Source organism: Petromyzon marinus, chromosome 6, assembly GCF_048934315.1.
Source record: "Petromyzon marinus isolate PM22_M1 ecotype Great Lakes invasive population chromosome 6, UKy_Petmar_22M1.pri1.0, whole genome shotgun sequence".
In the NCBI taxonomy this organism is placed as follows: domain Eukaryota; kingdom Metazoa; phylum Chordata; class Hyperoartia; order Petromyzontiformes; family Petromyzontidae; genus Petromyzon; species Petromyzon marinus.
In genome coordinates this window covers 15,547,393-15,565,531 of record NC_133672.1, presented here as the reverse complement: position 1 = coordinate 15,565,531, position 18,139 = coordinate 15,547,393, and the positions used below count along the sequence as shown (strand labels likewise).

The following is an 18,139-nucleotide window of genomic DNA, read 5'->3' as shown; positions in this document are numbered from 1 at the left end:
ACCTGACACAGCTAATTAGTAAGGTTTGTCACGTAAACAGAACATGCCAATTGATTACTAGTACAGCACATCGGTGTGTTGCAGAGCAAATCCACAACATTTACAATCAGAGTACGACGTTTCGCCAGTAAGTACAACTAGCTTCATCAGGCGACAGCCAGATAAGTGGAGAAATCCTCCTGTTTCCTTCCTTAAATAGAGGGATAGATGTGATGACGTCACTTGTGAGCCCTGCATTATGGATGGATATTGGTCGCGAAAGCCTACGTGTTAAACTGAATTTGTTATATCCCACCTCTGATCCAACACTTGAGACACGGATTGATCGACCACAGATGTGTGAAACTCCAAGACTGTAAAGGTTGCAAAGTTATTGCAATAAGTGGGTTTGCAAACCCACTTGTGAATCTTTAACTGTTAGCCCATAATGTGCGTGAGTTTTCTCTGGGTACTACAATCTCTACCCATGAGCACAAGCTTCTTGAATAGAGAATGGCCAAACATCACAATGCATGACCCTCCTGAGAAAGAGCTTTGAGACTTGTTGAGGCTTTCCTGGAGAATAGATGACGTTAGTCTAATGGGTAAGTGTAAATAACATTTCTACTAATGCCATTTACAGAATGACTGTATTTGGTAATGTCACATACTGAAGACTCGCACGGGCTACGTTGCATTCAAATGAGGACTAAAGCAGCTAATGCATCATACTTTTCCTAAGCAACGTTGAGTAAGTGCACTGTCATGTCCTACAGACGCATCAACAACGGAAGAAAATAGAGGACTCTGAAGCTGTTTGAAAAAGCTGTTTGTCTGAAAAATCTTGCTGCCGATTTGGTTGTGTTTGGGTCGCCTGAGTAAAACCAATTTGGAAGATAAACATTTATCTTTCGTGCATTTTCTCAATGGCACCTGGAAGTTGATTGATTGGTTCTCACATCAATGAATGGCCATTTATGCTGCAGCCACCCAAATTCCTGGCTTTAGTACACATGTTGTGCAGAACTGAAGTGATTTTTACCAGCTGACATAGGATCTTCCCACAGATACCTCAGGATGTAGTGATGAACTTTCCATTTACTTACAGTCAGTATCCTGTGAATTACTAAGACTGCCATTCTGTTTTCCATTACTACAATGGAAATTGAAAAATGTGTTGTCAAGTTGCAGCTTCAGTGAACTTATATATAACTGGTACAGGAAATAACAGGAAGGCGTTCTTCAGGAAGGCCAGTTGGCCCAAATATCAAGTTCTTCCTTTCTTCTCAGTGAGAGTATAAATAAATAAGTACAAGGTATATTATTATTTTAAGAATGCTATTATTTTTAAGGGAACACCACATTTATGTCAAATCTTAAGATAATGCCAAAACATATGTTGTAACGCATATACATCTGAGAAGCATATCACTCACCTGCATCTTTCTAAAGGTTACCATTTGAAGAATAACAAATGTTGAATGAAATGGACGTACTCAAAATGTAGCACATCACAGTCAACCTGAAAGAGTCCGGTCGTTTTAATGCTGATAATAGTTATGAAAATGTGACCTCACCTATCTGCTATATTGGCAAGGTCACAAAGGTCGTATTGGCTATCAGCACGTTGTTCTATTTAGGAACGTAGCAGTATATTCTGACATTTAGAGAAAGCACTATGGGTAACTTCTTAAACAGTTGATACTTCCCAAACACCACAGCAGGAGAAAGAGCGCCATCTGGAGGGAGCACACTTCTGTATCATTGACAGCGCATTTTCAACTCGCACAATTTCAACCATTGCCCTCGCAATGTTGTTAAATTACAGTACAGTTTTGTTCATAATCGCACACCGCAGGGACACAGGGTAGGGGGCGAGGGGTCAGGACGTACGTTTGGTGCACATCTGGGAGCCGGGGCTCTGGCTCCATCCTGGGCAGCACTGTGCTCCACAAATGTTCGGCCTGCATCAGATACAGGAAGACAATTTTTACGATGGGCAAACACAAACAAAAAGCCTCGTGTTCCCGTTGACTTGGAATGCTGAAGTATGAATGACGGCGACGCGTAAAACGCATTGGGAGAGCGTTTGCGCGGTGGCGCGAGACGAGTCGACACCCAGCTCATGTAGCCTCCGGCACCCAGGGATTCCCGTGTCACGCAGTGACGAACTATCCGAGGGAAGTGATGCCGTGAGACATGTATTCTACAGCACAATTTTTATAAAGTTACATTCAGGGTTCAATTGCCTTTCACCCTTTTCGAAGTACACCACGAAGCGCAAACATTACGAGGTCAAGGCATAAGCACAGCTTCACAACTTGCGGCATTTGCCGTGATGGGAGGGGGCATTAATTTTTCGCGATGGAATTGCTTTGTACAATTCGCAGGCATCGTTAAACATCTCAAGGGTTGCGCGTCTACGCTCGAGTGCGTCAATGCTTTAACCGCGTGGGCTAGTGTCCCTCAGGTGAAGCCATTAAATTACTGGAGCGAAATTAATATCATCCGGTGGGGGAGACGCAGCACGCTGGGTGGTGGTACAACAGTTAAGTGATTAACTGTGATTAGACACTTAACGTGATTACACCGATTGGTGGCCCGTGCTTACCAAGTTACAGCAACTGGCTTGGGAACAGGTGATATCAGGGGGGTGGTGGGGGGGAGTTGAGCACTTGCACAATTGATGAAGCAGTGCATATACGCGTGATGCGATTGATCTTTATTTCCCCTTTGATCGATGGCTTTGAGAAGAATACCTACCACACGCGGATTCTTCAACGAGGAATGCATTTTGTTCACCCACGGCGAGCGGGTCACCCAAACGGCACACACGACCCGCAACAACAACAAAAAACCAACACACTTAGCAGCAAACAAGCCAGAAATGCACAAAATTTTGATGAATAAAGCATCTTATGCAACCGCAACTCAAGACGCTGATGTGTGTATAAACCAGCACACAAATAAACCAGCACACACACACACGTACAAGCCCACCCATTGTACACAAGCCAAGGAACAACATACACAAACCGACCCAAAACACACACACACACAACCTCCACTTTGCGCAAATACCACCGACCGGGGTGCGTAGTAACATAAAGCACGCTGTCAATAGACCATTGAAAGGTCTCGCCACGCCGTCTTGTTTGGCCATACTTCACCGCGCGGGTCAATGCGTGTTGGTGACGTGGGGGGGGAGGAGAGATCTCTAATCACCTCCCCATCCTCCTCAACCACTGGCGACTACTCGCACAAATAACACAAACACAACAACTAAACCCACGAAACTAGAGGCACGTGCATTTACAATTAACCCGTGCTTCTAACATACACTCCAAACGCACAAATAACGCGTCGTTAAAGTACAGTACTTTAACGAAGGCACACACCAACAGCCCCAACGCTGACATCCATAAGAAGACAGCTCCAGGAGCCGGGGAAGAACCAGAGATGGTTTCTCCAGTACTCCACGAGACGGTCGCTCCGTCCCATGTACCCCGGACTGAGCCTTCCACCTCGAGACTCTGGGCGAGTCGATTCCTCCTCGGGTCAAGAGATGGTCCCCTCCATCCCATGTACCCTGGACTGAGCCCGCGACCCTGGGCGAGTTGATTCCTCCTCGGGTCAAGAGATGGTCTCGTCCATCCCATGTACCCTGGACTGAGCCCGCGACCCTGGGCGAGTCGATTCCTCCTCGGGTCAAGAGATGGTCCCCTCCATCCCGGGACCCCTGGGTCCATCGCTCCACCTCTGGGACCCTACCCGTGCGTGCCGCTGTGTGAGCAAGACGCAACAAGCTCGACTGCACTCACCCGGGGAGCTGTGCTGCCTGCCGTGGAGCCGAGCCTTGCTGATGATGCTGCTGCTGCTGATGATGCTGCTGATGATGTTGCTGCTGATGATGCTGCTGCTGATGATGATGCTGCTGCTGTTGCTGATGATGATGATGCTGCTGGGTCCCCGTGCCGGGTCGGGCCCGCAGGGGCAGCGCCCCCTCGGCGCCGTACGCGGCGCGGAGGCGCACGGGGCTGTCCCTGAAGCCGGCTACGCGGTGAGACTGCGCGATCTGCTGCTCAAGCTGCTGCTGCTGTTGCTGCTGTCCCTGCTGCTGCTGCTGCACCACGTATGTGAAGACCCTTCGGTAGCTCCTATGTTGAGCCCCAGCCAACACGGCCAGCAGCAGCAGCAGGCACAGACAGCGGCACGGGCAGACGGCGACCTTCGCCATGCCTCCTTGCGCCTCTTCTCCGCAGGGGGCCCTGGGTGGCCGAGAGCCCGGGGTGGCGGAACCGGAGGGCCGCCGAAGGTCGCTTCTTCCTGGGGGACGCTGGGACGCGACCTGCGTCTCGACCGGGTCGTGGGTCCTGGCGCTCGGAATGCGTGCGGATTGCCTTCCTGGGATTTACAGCATTCACCTTAATAAAGAGGCGGGGGAGGTGGCTAGCGAAGGCTGGAGGAGGAGGAGAAGGGGGAGGAGTGGAAGGGTGCGCCGGGACAGGACCCCCACTACCAGGAGGAGAGAGGCCACTTCCACTCGGAGGGGGATTGACCCCACCACGCGGTGGGACTTCGCCGGGAAAGGACGAGGCTTTGGGCACCAGCTGGGGGAACCTTCACCACGAGGGGAAGGAAGTTGGAGATCGCTGCCCCGAGTAAATAAAAGGCTCTTTCACGAGGAGATAGGGCCCATTATTGCGAAGTTGGAAGAGGTCCTACCAAGAAAATGAAGAGGGGACACACATCAAAGCACAAGATGACCCATCGGGAAAGTTTTAAAAAGCAGGTACAACGAAGGGGTTAACTAGAAAGCAGAGCTCCCAATATAATGGAGAGGAACACCTCCACCAGAAGACAGCAGACCCCCACTAGAACAGTAGAAGCGGGACCCCACCAGGACAATTATAGAGCATCACCAGATGTAGAATTCTAACAAGAGGGAGTAATAAGTGCCTACCAGGAGGAAGTTATATGGAAATGGGGCCCACCAGGATAGAGGGGTCAAAACTCTACTGACTTCAGGGTTCCACTGAGGATGACGGGGTAGAGTCCGTTAATATTGGAGTCCCACTAGTCGAAAAAAGAAAAGTGTGGTCTCGCGAATAGGGGAGGAGGGAAGGTAGTGGCTTCCAAAATAGTGACCTACACGGAGTCCTACCAGAACAAGAGTGGGGGGGGGTCCCGCCAGATAAAAAGAGAACGTTAGGAAAGGGGGGTCCCATCCCATGCAAGCCACCGCTCAGTGTGAGCTCACTGCCCGCGGGCTACACATGACTTATCCCCCGAACCGCATCCACGCGCGGCCCACGCGTTGCCGGGGAGTTCCCGCCTCCCAGTGGCGGGGCCTGTGGGGGGGAAACTCCCCAACTTGCGGCCAATGTTCACCCACCACTGTGGTTGCGTGTGGGGCCAATCGTGTGGAACGCGCCGGCCCTCTTGATGTGCGTCACCGCCCTGGCGGGCCTATTGCAATCGCGAGACCCGCGCCGACACCGCGTGTGCTTTGCGGGTGTGTCGGGCGGAGGAGAGCGGAGGGCGGCGCCAACAGATGGCCCAGCCAATCAAGCGGTGACCGAGCAGATGCCATGCAGCTGAGTCGTTACCGATGTGCGTGGGTGGGAGGTGAGGTCACCAAAGTGAGAGTTCACTGCAGGTGCGGGGTTATTTGATCAATTTTTTTTTGCCTCAGCCCCCCTCCCTCCCTCCCCCACAAGAGTTTTCTTTTTTACAAGTTTTATTTTAGGGAGGGAAGCGGATGCGATTGAGGGGAAAAAAATAGAAAACTTTGCTGGCGTGCAACAAGCCAAATAAAACACATTTAATGTTTCAACGCTATATTTGCCGTCCCACGACGAGCAGTTTAATGCAAATAGAAATTAGTCACATTCTTATTGCTTAGTGCAGTATTGCATGTGCTTCATGTTTAGATTTTTATACGATTCCTACATTACACAATAAACCTTTATTTAAAACCACAGTGCAGATTTAAAGTATCTTAAGCAAACTGGACTGGAATAATGGAATCAAAACAGTTTGAATTAAATGACATAACAAATGTAGAAAATGTTAATTTATTGAAAACATTTCCAAATATAACGATGCACACATTGCATGTTCACACCCCAAACTGCAGGATACAAGCAATACGGTATTAAGATACCTTTTTCCCTTAAGGCACAACTCCACATGAATGAATTCCAAACATATCAATTACTCTCTCACAAAAATACTTGTACGGTAATAATTTCCTCCTAGAAGAGTCATTATATTCAATCATAACAAACTGAAGATAAGACATGGTATGATGTGGAATCGGAATTAGCAATGATCAATTGAGTAATATACGAGTCTCATCCAGCTGACATCTGTTTTTTCATTTCAAACTTGAATACCACGAGTGCAGTTACTGAGCTTGAGTGTGCATTGCAGCGTTGAGATTTGATCCTCTGCTCTGTGCAGCTACTACACGGAATTCCTAAGCTTATTGCAGAGCTCCTGTAACTCCAACCCGAGGCTGTCCATCGCCCGCACAATGTCCATGAGGTCACCTTGTAGCTCCCCGGTGCTCATATCCGTGTGCTGCTGCTGCTCGCAGTCAAAGTAACACCAAATGTGGTCATGTATCACATCATGTACACACGATTGCAATCTTATCATAAGTTTTCCAGTATTCCTATGACATATGATCAGAAAAGATGGACCCTTACAAAGAAAATGGAACAATAATTGAACAGATGCAAAAAAGCATGGAGATATGCATGCTGGGAATTAAACAAAGACACCAAAAAAGGAATACTTGGATCAGATCACAATCTAATATTTGAGATATCTTGACTTAAGGAAAGTAAGTTGGGTTGGGCAAGGATGCATTACGAGAAAGGATGGCCAATGGATGGGACTGGAATTGCAACCAAAGGAGAAGACATGACTGTGAGGACGATGAAGCAACAATATTAGCACATGCACCAGAGATTGATGAACCATGAAGGATGGTGATAATGTGGAGAGGCCCTTATCCATCAGTATGTAGTGCATGTTTGCTGCTGATGATTCCAGTAGCATTTTAGAAAAAGTGATGAAACAGATTTGTATGTTTTTACTAGAATACACTATAAGTCTGTATTTTTTATTCATAAAGCAAGTTAATTTAAAAAATATATTTTTGAGCATAAAGTACATTCCATCGTAAAATATTACAAAATTAAATTTACTCTGGATCCAAAAAAATTCCAAAACGCACAATGCCCATCAATGAGTGTTTAATGGTAGCCATGCACAGCTGCTAGAATTCTCTTAAACTCTGCTTGGACTCACCTTGGCCTTAGCAGAAAGGCCCCGGAGGCTGAGACGAGCTGATGACAACAGCTGCATGGCCTCCTGCACACTGCCCTTTTTTTTGGCACATTGGATGGACACTAGAAGGAAAAGACCAAAAAAGCCATCATCAAATTTGTGTTTAACAGATGTTGTTTGGATATGTTGAGAAGGCCAATTAGGATATAACAAAGAGTGTTCTATAACTATACATCTTAAGTCAATACACGTTTTCCCCCTAAAATAAATACAAATACAGTACTTGCAAGTAATTTCATGATATCTAAAAATGTTGTGCTAAAACATACCTTGAGCAAGTTCTACTGCCCTGTTGGCCACAACCTTGAATGAATTGACATCCTTCTCCCAATCACTGGATAGTGTATCACAGCGATGAGCTTTTGACAAAAATTGCAAAACCTACAAAAAAGCAAAGAATAGTTACATGCTTCAGAGGAAATGATAGTGTAAATTCCAACAGTGCAAAAAAGATAAAAAGATGCACACTTTATTACAGACATATTTCTTATAACACTGTCCTGGAGGAAAATTCCTGTGCGGATTAACCCATATGTAGTGTAATAGCGCCGTCTCACTGACACTACACATACATAGAAGTAGATTAAGCATTGCCCGTAGGGGCATGTATTTGCCTTGCCCTGATATGGTCTTATGGAACCTGAATCGAGGTGTCTATTGCATCGATTGTGCTCAGAGTCAAACTGACAGCCACAGAGTACCGATCCATCGAGGGTTAATCACTGCATAGATGAATTGGCAAGCGATCCATGGTTAGTATAGTTTCCCGTGGAACGTCTGTTTGCAGCAGACCGTGGTTAATCGTACGCAAACTCCGACCAAGTACATAACTTGTATTTTTTATGTCATCATTCAAAGTTATTTTTATTTATAAAATGATTTTATACATTTATCATGTGTACAGTATCATTATTAAGACTTATCGATAACCCAATGAAGCCCTCATATCACTCATAGGTAAAAATAGTGCTGTCAGTAACGCATCTCCATTTGAACCATGTTATAGTAACCTCCTATAGCGCTGTTTCGTACAGCGTTTCGTTTACCAAGAACACATCCTTAGTGCTATCAGAGGTATGCCTATATTGTGAAACATTTATTATAAACAGTACCATGTTTGTAACAACGAAGTGCTTATTTATACATGACAATATAATTTACAGTATTCGTATTTATACAACATTATAGTCAGAGACCATAAACTTAATGTACTTACACAAGTTAAAATAAAGCCAGATTAAATCTAGTTCTGTTTTCCTAAGAGGCAAGACATGATCAAACAACACGAGCCACCCCCACCTTATCATTATCCTCTTGGCTAGGAGATGTTCCATCGCTGTACAACTTGGCGTAGAGACGCCACACGTTGCCATTACTGGTTACTCGGCTGGTGACACGGCCCATAAGCTCCCGGGCCTTCCCAAGCAGAGCAGCTGCAGAATCCCCCTTGAAGTCCGGCAGCCCCTCCGTCACTGCTCTCACCACAATATGGAGCACCTGCCGCAAGGCATCACAGAAACTATTGTACCTTAAGATTCAACAGACAACTCGAAACACAACACTTCAACAGCATTAAAGAGCCACCTGTGAGCATTATGGGAATGTGTGCATGTTTATCCTGCAGCCATGGCTACGCAGCCAGACTGGTCAAAGTTACGTAAAGAAAAAGGTAACCAATGCATGTCCTCCTCAAGCAGTGTAATTTAGATAAAGCAAATGTGCTTGATCACCTCTTCATCATTGTAGCCCTCCTTCAAGTCCATCATGCGATGATATGCCTTGATGACGTCCGCAAAGTCCCCTACATCCGCGCTGGTCAAGATGTAGTTCTCCCAAATTTGCCAGCTCTCGTAGTTACACCTAAGCGCCTCCTGAAGTGCCCGGTAAGCTTTGAGCCTTAAGTGACAAAAATACAAAGAAGCCTGATATGCATTAAGCCGAGCATTTCCTTTATGAACCAAATGATAAATATTACAATAACTGAGTAACATTTTGACGTGACTTTAATTAGTTTCATATCACGCTCTAAATTTCTAGATTTGCATATAAATTATACATACAGTAGCGGGGAAAATTCCATTGCTACTGATGTAATGTATATTTGTACAGGAATGCCTTGCCAACCGCGAAGGTTAGGTTTTTTCACGTTCCTGAAAAATCTCGCGGTTGGTAAATGCGCAGTTGGTAAACCACAGTGGCCTATGGGTAATAGGGGGTTAGGGGAAGCATTGCCACGGTCAGACTCGTCATAGCTTAACTAAGTTGCCTCTTTATAAAATACAGAACATTATACAATAACACAATAAAACATAAACATTACATTAACTTTTTATACGTTTAATATTAACGATGATGACAATGAGATAATGGGGAAAGGGCTGGTTAGAAGGAGGGGCTTCGCCCACCCTCCCCCTTTGGGGCTGCACGATCCGGGTCCATGATTAACTGCAACAATAACATGTACTGTACAGTATGTACAACAAACAAAACAGATGGACAGCTGATTGGCTAAGCAGCGCCTTGGCCCCCAGAAATTTGTAACAATGACGTCACACAATACAATGAAGTCTTCCTGTAATGCAATGGCGTACTAACTACGTCATGTGATTTCCTTACCACCGTGCTTACCCGCAGATACAGATCGAGAAGTGCCTCGTGTCTCGCGAGACCCTGCGAGACACGGTGGATGCTACACGGTAGCACGAATTTTTATTTCACGACTCGGCGTGACGACCGATGAGTGTATCACTTAAACCGAGATACTCGCGGTTACTGTATATACAGAATATAAAATGTTTGCTCAATGTTGTAGATAACGTTATATAAATGTGGTATTCTCCAAATGGTGACAATAATTGCAGTGTCGATGTTGAGCATGCAGTGCAGTAAGGGCACAGCTACCATGAGATTCATCCCACATGTGTATGGAGGAGCTCACATCATTACAAAAGTGCATGCATCCCCTCCATACTGCAAAAGAGGCACCCTCCACTGATATTCTAACAATCATAGCCTCAATACAGCTTGTTCAATACACACTGGCACGTGACTTTTACGGGACTACAGACAATGCAAGAGGCTTGGCATAGTGATGCCAGAGCAGGCAAATAATTGACCAATGAATATGCACTTCATTTAAATAAGTATAACTAATTGCGGAGTACAATCTAAGCCTTTTAAAGGCAGCTTTTTTTAAAACAATGAATCATGTACATTGGTATTTAGAATTCAAAGTTATTTTTACATTCAACAAGCAATGTCTTGCTGGTCAAATGTGTCACAGTGTCATATTGGCATTCTACAAGGCATGTCCTATTGTGGCTTTCTTACAAGTACATACGTTGATTTACAGGATTAAGATCCTCTCTTTCCATATAAATTACATGGATTATGATAAATTGACCTATAGTCACTATAATGGTAATGAGCGAGCCTGGCATTGACCTCAACAGTTGTGCGGGGCCCCACCAATGTCTCTCCTTACCCTTCGCTCAGGGGCAAGTAGAAACAAATCTACAAAAAGTATACAAAACTCGAGCACTTATTTAATGATATCGGAATTAATAATAAACTCCGCAAGACTATGAATATACAGTCAATCGTTCAATTATTTACAAACAAGTTCAGTAGGACGTGGATATCTTATTAGGTCCGTTTGGAGGCTGTGTTTAGATGTTTGGAGACTGTTAACACGGCTGACTATTAAATGTTGAAACCCTCAAGCTCAAAGTTGTCTCTAACACAAGAGATGCGACGGCACAGCTGGCCAATGGGAAAGCTCTTGGGCAGTTATTTTGAGTGGCCAGTGGCAAAAAATAGTTTGTTCGATACCACCAAGCCTTCGTACTATTCTAAGGTTTAGATATCACCACTGTTTATCAAAGAAGTTGGCAAACCCGGCAGCAGGGATCCTTCTGCCTACACATATTTTGTATTTTTAGCAAGTGGAAATTTTAAAACTATATTTACAAAAGTAGAATTTCACCAAGAGTAAATGGTCAAAGGACAAAAATGAGGCCCGTAAATCCAATACAAAATTTGGGTGAGAGTGAAATGTGGCACAGCCAAAATTTGCATCCTGATAAATATGAAATGCAACCGAACATCTATATTGTGGTAAAATAAATTAGTGTTCCACCCCACATGGTCTTACTGCTGCATTATGTTTTGTGGATGCCTATTTAGTTTAATTTTGGATGTTCGTACCAAATTTTCATTTAAAAAAAAATACCAAGGATATGTATACTAAATTTCACAACTTGACCCAAAAAATTATTCATTTTGTCTGCAATGTCAGATACTGCATATCTAAATTAAAGTATGACTCACTTCTGGTTTAGTCTGATATAAGCAGTTGATAGGTTGTTCCAAGCCTCCGAATTCTGAAAAAGACAAATGAGACATGCATTTGAAACAAAAACTACTGTAGTTTTGTTTCCCCCCAAAAATATCAGTGTCGATGTAAAAAGCACAGTAAAACGAGCCATTTTCTATTCTGCTGGCGTAGTGGAAGCCTCTGATAACATGGAAGAAAAACAGCTCGAGTTTGGCGAAATGAAAAGAGCGGAAAGCAATGAATGGCAGCTCGGGGTAATCCCACACAATGGCAGGAAGCCACAGCTAGCATGACCACAAAGGGTTCCCCCCACCCACCCGTCTTCCAGACCCAAATGTTGCCGAGCAGCATTGGGACTAGAACACTGGTGTTTTTTACACTCGTGAATGCAAGCACAGGAAGTACTCGCTCCCTTTCCCTAACTGTACTCACATCAGGTTCCAAGGTCACACAGCGCTGGAAGGCACGCGCCGCACCGTCGTATCCCTCCGTGGCCATGTACGCACAGCCGAGTGAAAACCATACACCCAGCTGCCCGACACACACCATAGGATTTTTTTTAAAAGAGTCATTTCTATATCGTTTTATACAATAGCTTTCAAATCCTGGACTTACTCATCCATGCAGTGTACACGTACATAAACAAATAACTAAATATTGTACCACTTTGACAATGATGAAAACACGGACATATTCAATTTAAACACAGGACATCAATACAATTGTGAGTGAGGGCATCAACAGTTTGCACCTTTGCGAAACATCATTTTACTTTTTCTTATTTATACAGTGTTTGAGTTACAACTGAAATGCCCATGCCAACAGCACTTCCAATGAAGGCTGTCCACATCTTGCCCACGTTCCCTGTAACCGCTTTACTCTTATGGAATGTGTGAGCACAGTTTAAAATCAGCCTGGCAGTGTATCAGAGGGCTTACCACATCTGATAAACTTGCATGTATATTGGAAACCAAACAATGTTCTAACTAAGGTTCTGCGGGTTTTTACAAAACATTAAGATATCTCCATAAACAAAGCATACTACCTTCATTAATCTGGGAAACAAATATTTAATTTGAGGTTAGAGTTCATTGTGAATTAATATGCTACTGTATATGAAGACTGTTTGATATGCAACTGCATAAGTTAGACGATTCTCATGTTTTAACATGGAGGCATACAGGTTAATAATTAACATATGCCTTTTGCCCTGCCCCAATATTTCTCTCAGTTACACAGCTAGCTTTTTGTTTACAGCTACCCTAATGAAAGCCTGCACGCCTGTCCGTCACCTACACAACCACGAGTGTCCATGGTGGTACATGTCCACACTATGCGGCTTGAAACTAAAAATTACATATTTGAAAAGCCACCGCATAAGCATATATATTACTATTGTTTGAATCTTTTTTTAACATAAACTATAACAGCTTCAAAATTATACTTCATATGTTATTTTAATTAATTTCAAACAAAAAACCTCAGACTTTGTTTAAAGATGGAAGAATTCCAGTAAAATGTCAAAATATTTCTCTGTGTTTAAATAATAAAGGTCTTGTGAGCTGCTCAGTTTAGCTTATGTAGCCTTGGCTTGGCTCCTAGAGGTTTCCTTTGGGCTTGCAAAGGATTCTAGCATTGGCTGCTAGCTTCTGCCTCTAGTCCGAACAAAATCCCAACACTAACAGCACTTTCTGATCGCCTAACGAAGTCTTGCGGATGATAATCCCCATGGACGGATGTCTTAAGGGCCCCTTGTCAGTCACAATATTTCTGCACTCAGCACACACGTGGTCCAGCGCGCCATCTTACAGCTCGGGATTCGCTGCCCGAGTGCTTCTGCTGCGCTCAGCTGCACGGAGCACCACAGCGTATAAATTCCTCACGTGGGAGGGCGAGTGTACCTAATACACAAGGCTTCAGTATACTCTCACGACGTGGGGAATTTACACACTGCACAGCCCCATGCAGCGAAACACATCCGCCGTGTGCACACCACGCGTATGGTCGCAATGCTCTATCCGATACAAATACTACATGTACAAAGCAACATTTATTTATTTTTAAATCAACAGCTGGAAATTTTTCAAAAGAAACATTATCCCAACACAACTTGGTAAAAGGACTTCCATGCGAGATCTATGGGGACTGTTTGGTTGGTGGTCTGACTTTGAGCTACAGACGCTTTTAAAAGTCTATTAATAAAGTCAATAAAATTAGGCTTTTCATGCTGGGAGTATTTTGTTTGAACTCTTTAAATTCTCTTTTGCAAACTTTTGAAAAAACAAACAAGTCAAGATTTTAAGAAACTGACTAATCTTGAATCGGGATTGCCAAAAAAGGTCCATATATAATAATACACCATGGGAAATTTAATTTTGTAAACAATGGTACCAATTGAGGAGATATAGTACTTTTCCCACAAAAGACCAAGGTTTTTACAAATGTTGACAGAACAAAACACCATAATAAAATGACAAGAAATGCATTAACTTTTCACCATTATATTCTGACCAACTCTGAAAATGTCTGTGCTCTTAACACATCTCAAGCACTCACCCATCCATCACATAAAAAAATAAGTTTTACAACCTCCACTCATGACAATGTCCCATGTTGATCTTCACCAACCCCCCCCCCCACTGGCACTAGAGCTAACTCACTCTTCCTTCTACCCAGCACAAAATTCACAACGAAGTGATCCACTCATTCATTAAATACGTGATACAAAACGTAGGGCAAAAACAAATCAATTTTACACAACAAAGCATGCCTGCAGAGGGTTGATGGTGACAGAGCGCTCGAAGCAGGCAATACACTCCAAAAACTCCTTGTTGCGGAGGTGCAGCAGGCCCTTGGAGCGTTGTGCACGGGCGCTGCGGTGGCCTGATACCTCCCACGCGCGCTCATACGGTTCGTACTGGCGCGTCACGTCCCCGAGCAGACACAGCAGGGTCGGCGTCTCCTTCTTGGCCAGCTCTTGCTGGACCACCTCTTCTGCCTGTATCAGCACCGTCACACGGCACACAAGAGGAAACTTGCATGCATACATATGTACTTTCCTTTATAAATCCACTTCTGGATGAAGGTCTCCAAATACAATGTCGGTCATGGAGGTGGTTTAACCATACTTTACAATGTTGGTCAGTTCCTCTTGGTGGAGCTGTGGCTGGGTGCCCAGGACCAGATCAGATAGCACGCACTACTGGTGTTGGCCATGGTTGGAAATGTAACGCAGGCCTCTGGATTCATAGTGCACTAATCATTGCGCCACCGCTCCATCCGTGGAAATGCATGTGCATATATATATACACACACATACTATTTATCAGATTGGTTCCCAATGTAGAAGACTAGAAATTCTACTTATGGTTCAGTGCTGCAAATAGAGGTACTACGCAAAATTGGTTTAATAGTGAAGATACTGCAACTTTGACAAAATGTGGACATACAGCATTAAAATAACCACTGTGATCCTTTACACTATTTTACCAACTAGCATATGTGTTCGTGTTAAAAGCATCACATCTTTATTGACATTGTGCTATGTTTCATATATAATTCTTAATGGGCAAGTACAAATATTTAACATTATAATTACCTATAATGCCTAGTTTAGGCAACATTTTCAATCTGATAACTGCAATTTAAGAAAATACTCCTAATTATTTTCCCCCTCTCATGGGAACATAATGGTAATTACAGCACGATGACATTTCCTGTCCCATTGCAGTAGCGCTTGCTCTACCCCTAAACACACCAAGCTCGACTTGGCAGACAAAAGCCAGGCGTGTTCGAGACCTGGCCTCGCAGGTCCCAACAACCTTTCCTACATTCTCGGGGGCCCCACAACTCTCATGCGAACAATGGCCACAGCCGCACTGGCAAACACACGATGCCACGTCCGAGACCGCAGCCTCAAACAGAACATCTTTTATTTGGAACTTACCTTCTTAAGTCTTTTGCAATTAATTTAACGAAATAATTTCAACCACCTATTTATGAAAAGTCCCCTTTTCATTGCAATAAGCAACATTTTTAATAAACACATTTTAGGGGAAGTATTCGATTTAGTAAAATTATCATCCAACTTTCATGTTTCTACCAAAAATATAATTTTACTTAAATATTTTATATATTAGAACCTTCAAGTTTCCTGCACACAACCTGCAATCAGTTTTAACTGCAGTTCCTCAGGAATTATGAAGTGCAATTTGCATGAACACTATATAAAACTAAACATTATTTCTGCAAGCAGTGCATGGTGATAACGTAGACAGCCATATTCCAAAATAAATGGCACTACTGTTCACACTCCTTGATGAAATGAGAAAACTCGGCACTCATTCACCCTTCTTCCTTCTTTGACATGGCCAACCCACTACTTCATCTAGCACAGTGCTTGACCTACTAAACACAGGAGGCACTGCACACAAGGGAGCTTCTGTAATTGAAAAAGTGTCCGTGTCTCATTGTGCGCGCGCCAGCATTCCCGACGGCGGCAATGCAGTCGGCGCTCCACGGTTCCTGCGTGAGGAAATGATCAGTCATGAGAGACGAGACTCGCGGGCCACGTCTGGCCCGGAAGGATTTTGAGTCGGTTTTGCAGGACAACCCTCTTCTGTGCACCTTCGCAGTGGCATGCACTGTTCCCGACATCTCTGGCGCACGTTTCAGCATGCCACAGCTCTTGTTGCTGCCAGATTAACATTGCATCACCGTCTGTACCAATTTCATGAGGTTTTTTTTGACGGTATAGCCTAGCCACGGTAATATACTACGAACATTAGCACTGCCATTTAAAATAAAACACCTCTGTAATTTAAGATGACAGTTACAAAATAGTCCCGGGAATACTTTAATAACATTATTTTGATGGTAAATCCATCAACACTTGTAAATTACACAGGCGCTCTTCAAAAGTTTCTTGCTGTCTTGAGAGGCACGCGTCGGCACCAGGTAGGGGCAGAATTTCCGATTTCACGAGCAGCTGCCGTTTCAGACAGCCCCTCCCTGTGAGCCCACACATCCCTTGTGCCTGCAGGGGTGTGCTTGTCTAGAGCTCACACTTTCAAGATGCAGAGCCACACACAACTCTGGTGTCACGATGTGTGCACGATGGACACAATTATTGCAATAAAATGTGGCCAATCATGGCCTCCCTGTATTTTGCCTTTGGGGTAATCTTTTAATTTGACATTCAGACCGAAAGAATGTCGAGGGAGCAGTGTAAAATACCTGTCTGGAATTAAGGGTATTATTGCAATAGTTTCTGAATGTATGCTTTCATAAAAAAAAAGCATAACTTTTTTTTGTTGCTTATTAAGAATACCACATTCCCATAAATAGAATACATGGGAAATTCACAGGCAAATTAAATGATTAACAAAATGGTATTTTGAATGCATCATTGTTGTACTTTTGTATTAAACTTAAGACGGCTCTGATGATCCCTGTTAACTCGAGTGGCAGCCTCACCTTTCCATGTTGGCCTGTCCTTTCATAGCACACGATGACATCTTCCCACATTTCCAGCTTCTCATACACCTGCAGTGCGGCGCTGTTACAGCCGAGTGAAAACAGTAGGCTTGCCAACTCCCGCTGCTCAGCACACACATCAGTACGAGGTGAGCATAGTATTTAACAAACAGCATCAAATATATATGACACTATAAGAAATAAGTACGGCCAGCACACAGCATGTGACACATATCTGGAATACATTATGCGGCATAAGAGCAGACAACAATGCAGCACAGGTTGTGAATCAACACACTAAGAGCTCTCTCACCTTTAAGACGATTGCCTGTGTTGCGATCGAAACGTCGGCATCTATTATTTTTCTATCTACGTGACTTTACCGAAAGACCCAAAGAGTATGAGTACACTAAATAGCCTTAATTGAATTTTAACAATTTAGTAGTTAATTTGGCATTAACAGAATGTAGCGAATACTGACAATGTAGTGTGCACTTCAACAAAATGCAAACATATCACGTGTTCTCATCTCTTAATTCTCACTTTAATGGCCCATTTTGGTGGAACTTGGCAACAGAAAAAGACTTTCAATCTCTCTGTGACATTAGGTGTTGAATCTTCCAAGTGGTCAAGCAAGGCCTGGGGAAAAAAGCAGCACAATCAACAAGAGGGGACTGAGTTTAAAGGAACACTGTACCAATTGTCCCATTTTCTCAAACGCCAGAAGCTGAATAACAAATGCAACTCATCGTACGTTTTACTTTTCCACCAGTTTGGACAATATATCATGTCACTTGTTCCTTTTAGTTCTTAAAGGTAGTTTTTTTTTGTGCCGAGATATTGGTGAACAGTTGTAGATTATCTGTGGCATCCACATGCAACCCAGATAAACGCACGGAAGTTGGCCAAAGATGAGGATTGGATGCCACAGCGGCACAACGCTTTGAATCAGCGCCTTAAATCATCACGTACACTCAGCTGTTCTGGAAA

At 43.8% G+C, this 18,139-nt stretch overlaps 2 protein-coding genes across 4 annotated transcripts in view; both read right to left on the bottom strand.

The window, feature by feature from the left end:
• LTBP1 (latent transforming growth factor beta binding protein 1) overlaps positions 1–5,328 on the bottom strand; it is a 57,908-nt gene extending 52,580 nt beyond the window's left edge. For 2 of the 3 annotated variants that reach the window (XM_032947711.2, XM_032947712.2), the window contains exons 1-2: positions 3,801–5,328; positions 1,873–1,943 (exon numbers count right to left, since the gene is read on the bottom strand). In XM_032947711.2, coding sequence (XP_032803602.2) covers positions 1,873–1,943; positions 3,801–4,216 — 487 coding nt within the window. In that variant the 5' untranslated portion in view covers positions 4,217–5,328. The remainder of the gene's footprint in view (positions 1–1,872; positions 1,944–3,800) is intronic. The other variant, XM_032947713.2, reaches the window with a different exon arrangement.
• A 712-nt stretch (positions 5,329–6,040) lies between these two features.
• TTC27 (tetratricopeptide repeat domain 27) overlaps positions 6,041–18,139 on the bottom strand; it is a 34,131-nt gene continuing 22,032 nt past the window's right edge. Inside the window, exons 11-20 of the mRNA XM_032947716.2 lie at positions 17,693–17,788; positions 17,150–17,272; positions 14,445–14,672; positions 12,107–12,205; positions 11,668–11,720; positions 9,069–9,234; positions 8,638–8,835; positions 7,608–7,719; positions 7,300–7,400; positions 6,041–6,570 (exon numbers count right to left, since the gene is read on the bottom strand). Of these exons, the coding sequence (XP_032803607.2) occupies positions 6,448–6,570; positions 7,300–7,400; positions 7,608–7,719; positions 8,638–8,835; positions 9,069–9,234; positions 11,668–11,720; positions 12,107–12,205; positions 14,445–14,672; positions 17,150–17,272; positions 17,693–17,788 (1,299 nt within the window). The 3' untranslated portion in view covers positions 6,041–6,447. The remainder of the gene's footprint in view (positions 6,571–7,299; positions 7,401–7,607; positions 7,720–8,637; positions 8,836–9,068; positions 9,235–11,667; positions 11,721–12,106; positions 12,206–14,444; positions 14,673–17,149; positions 17,273–17,692; positions 17,789–18,139) is intronic.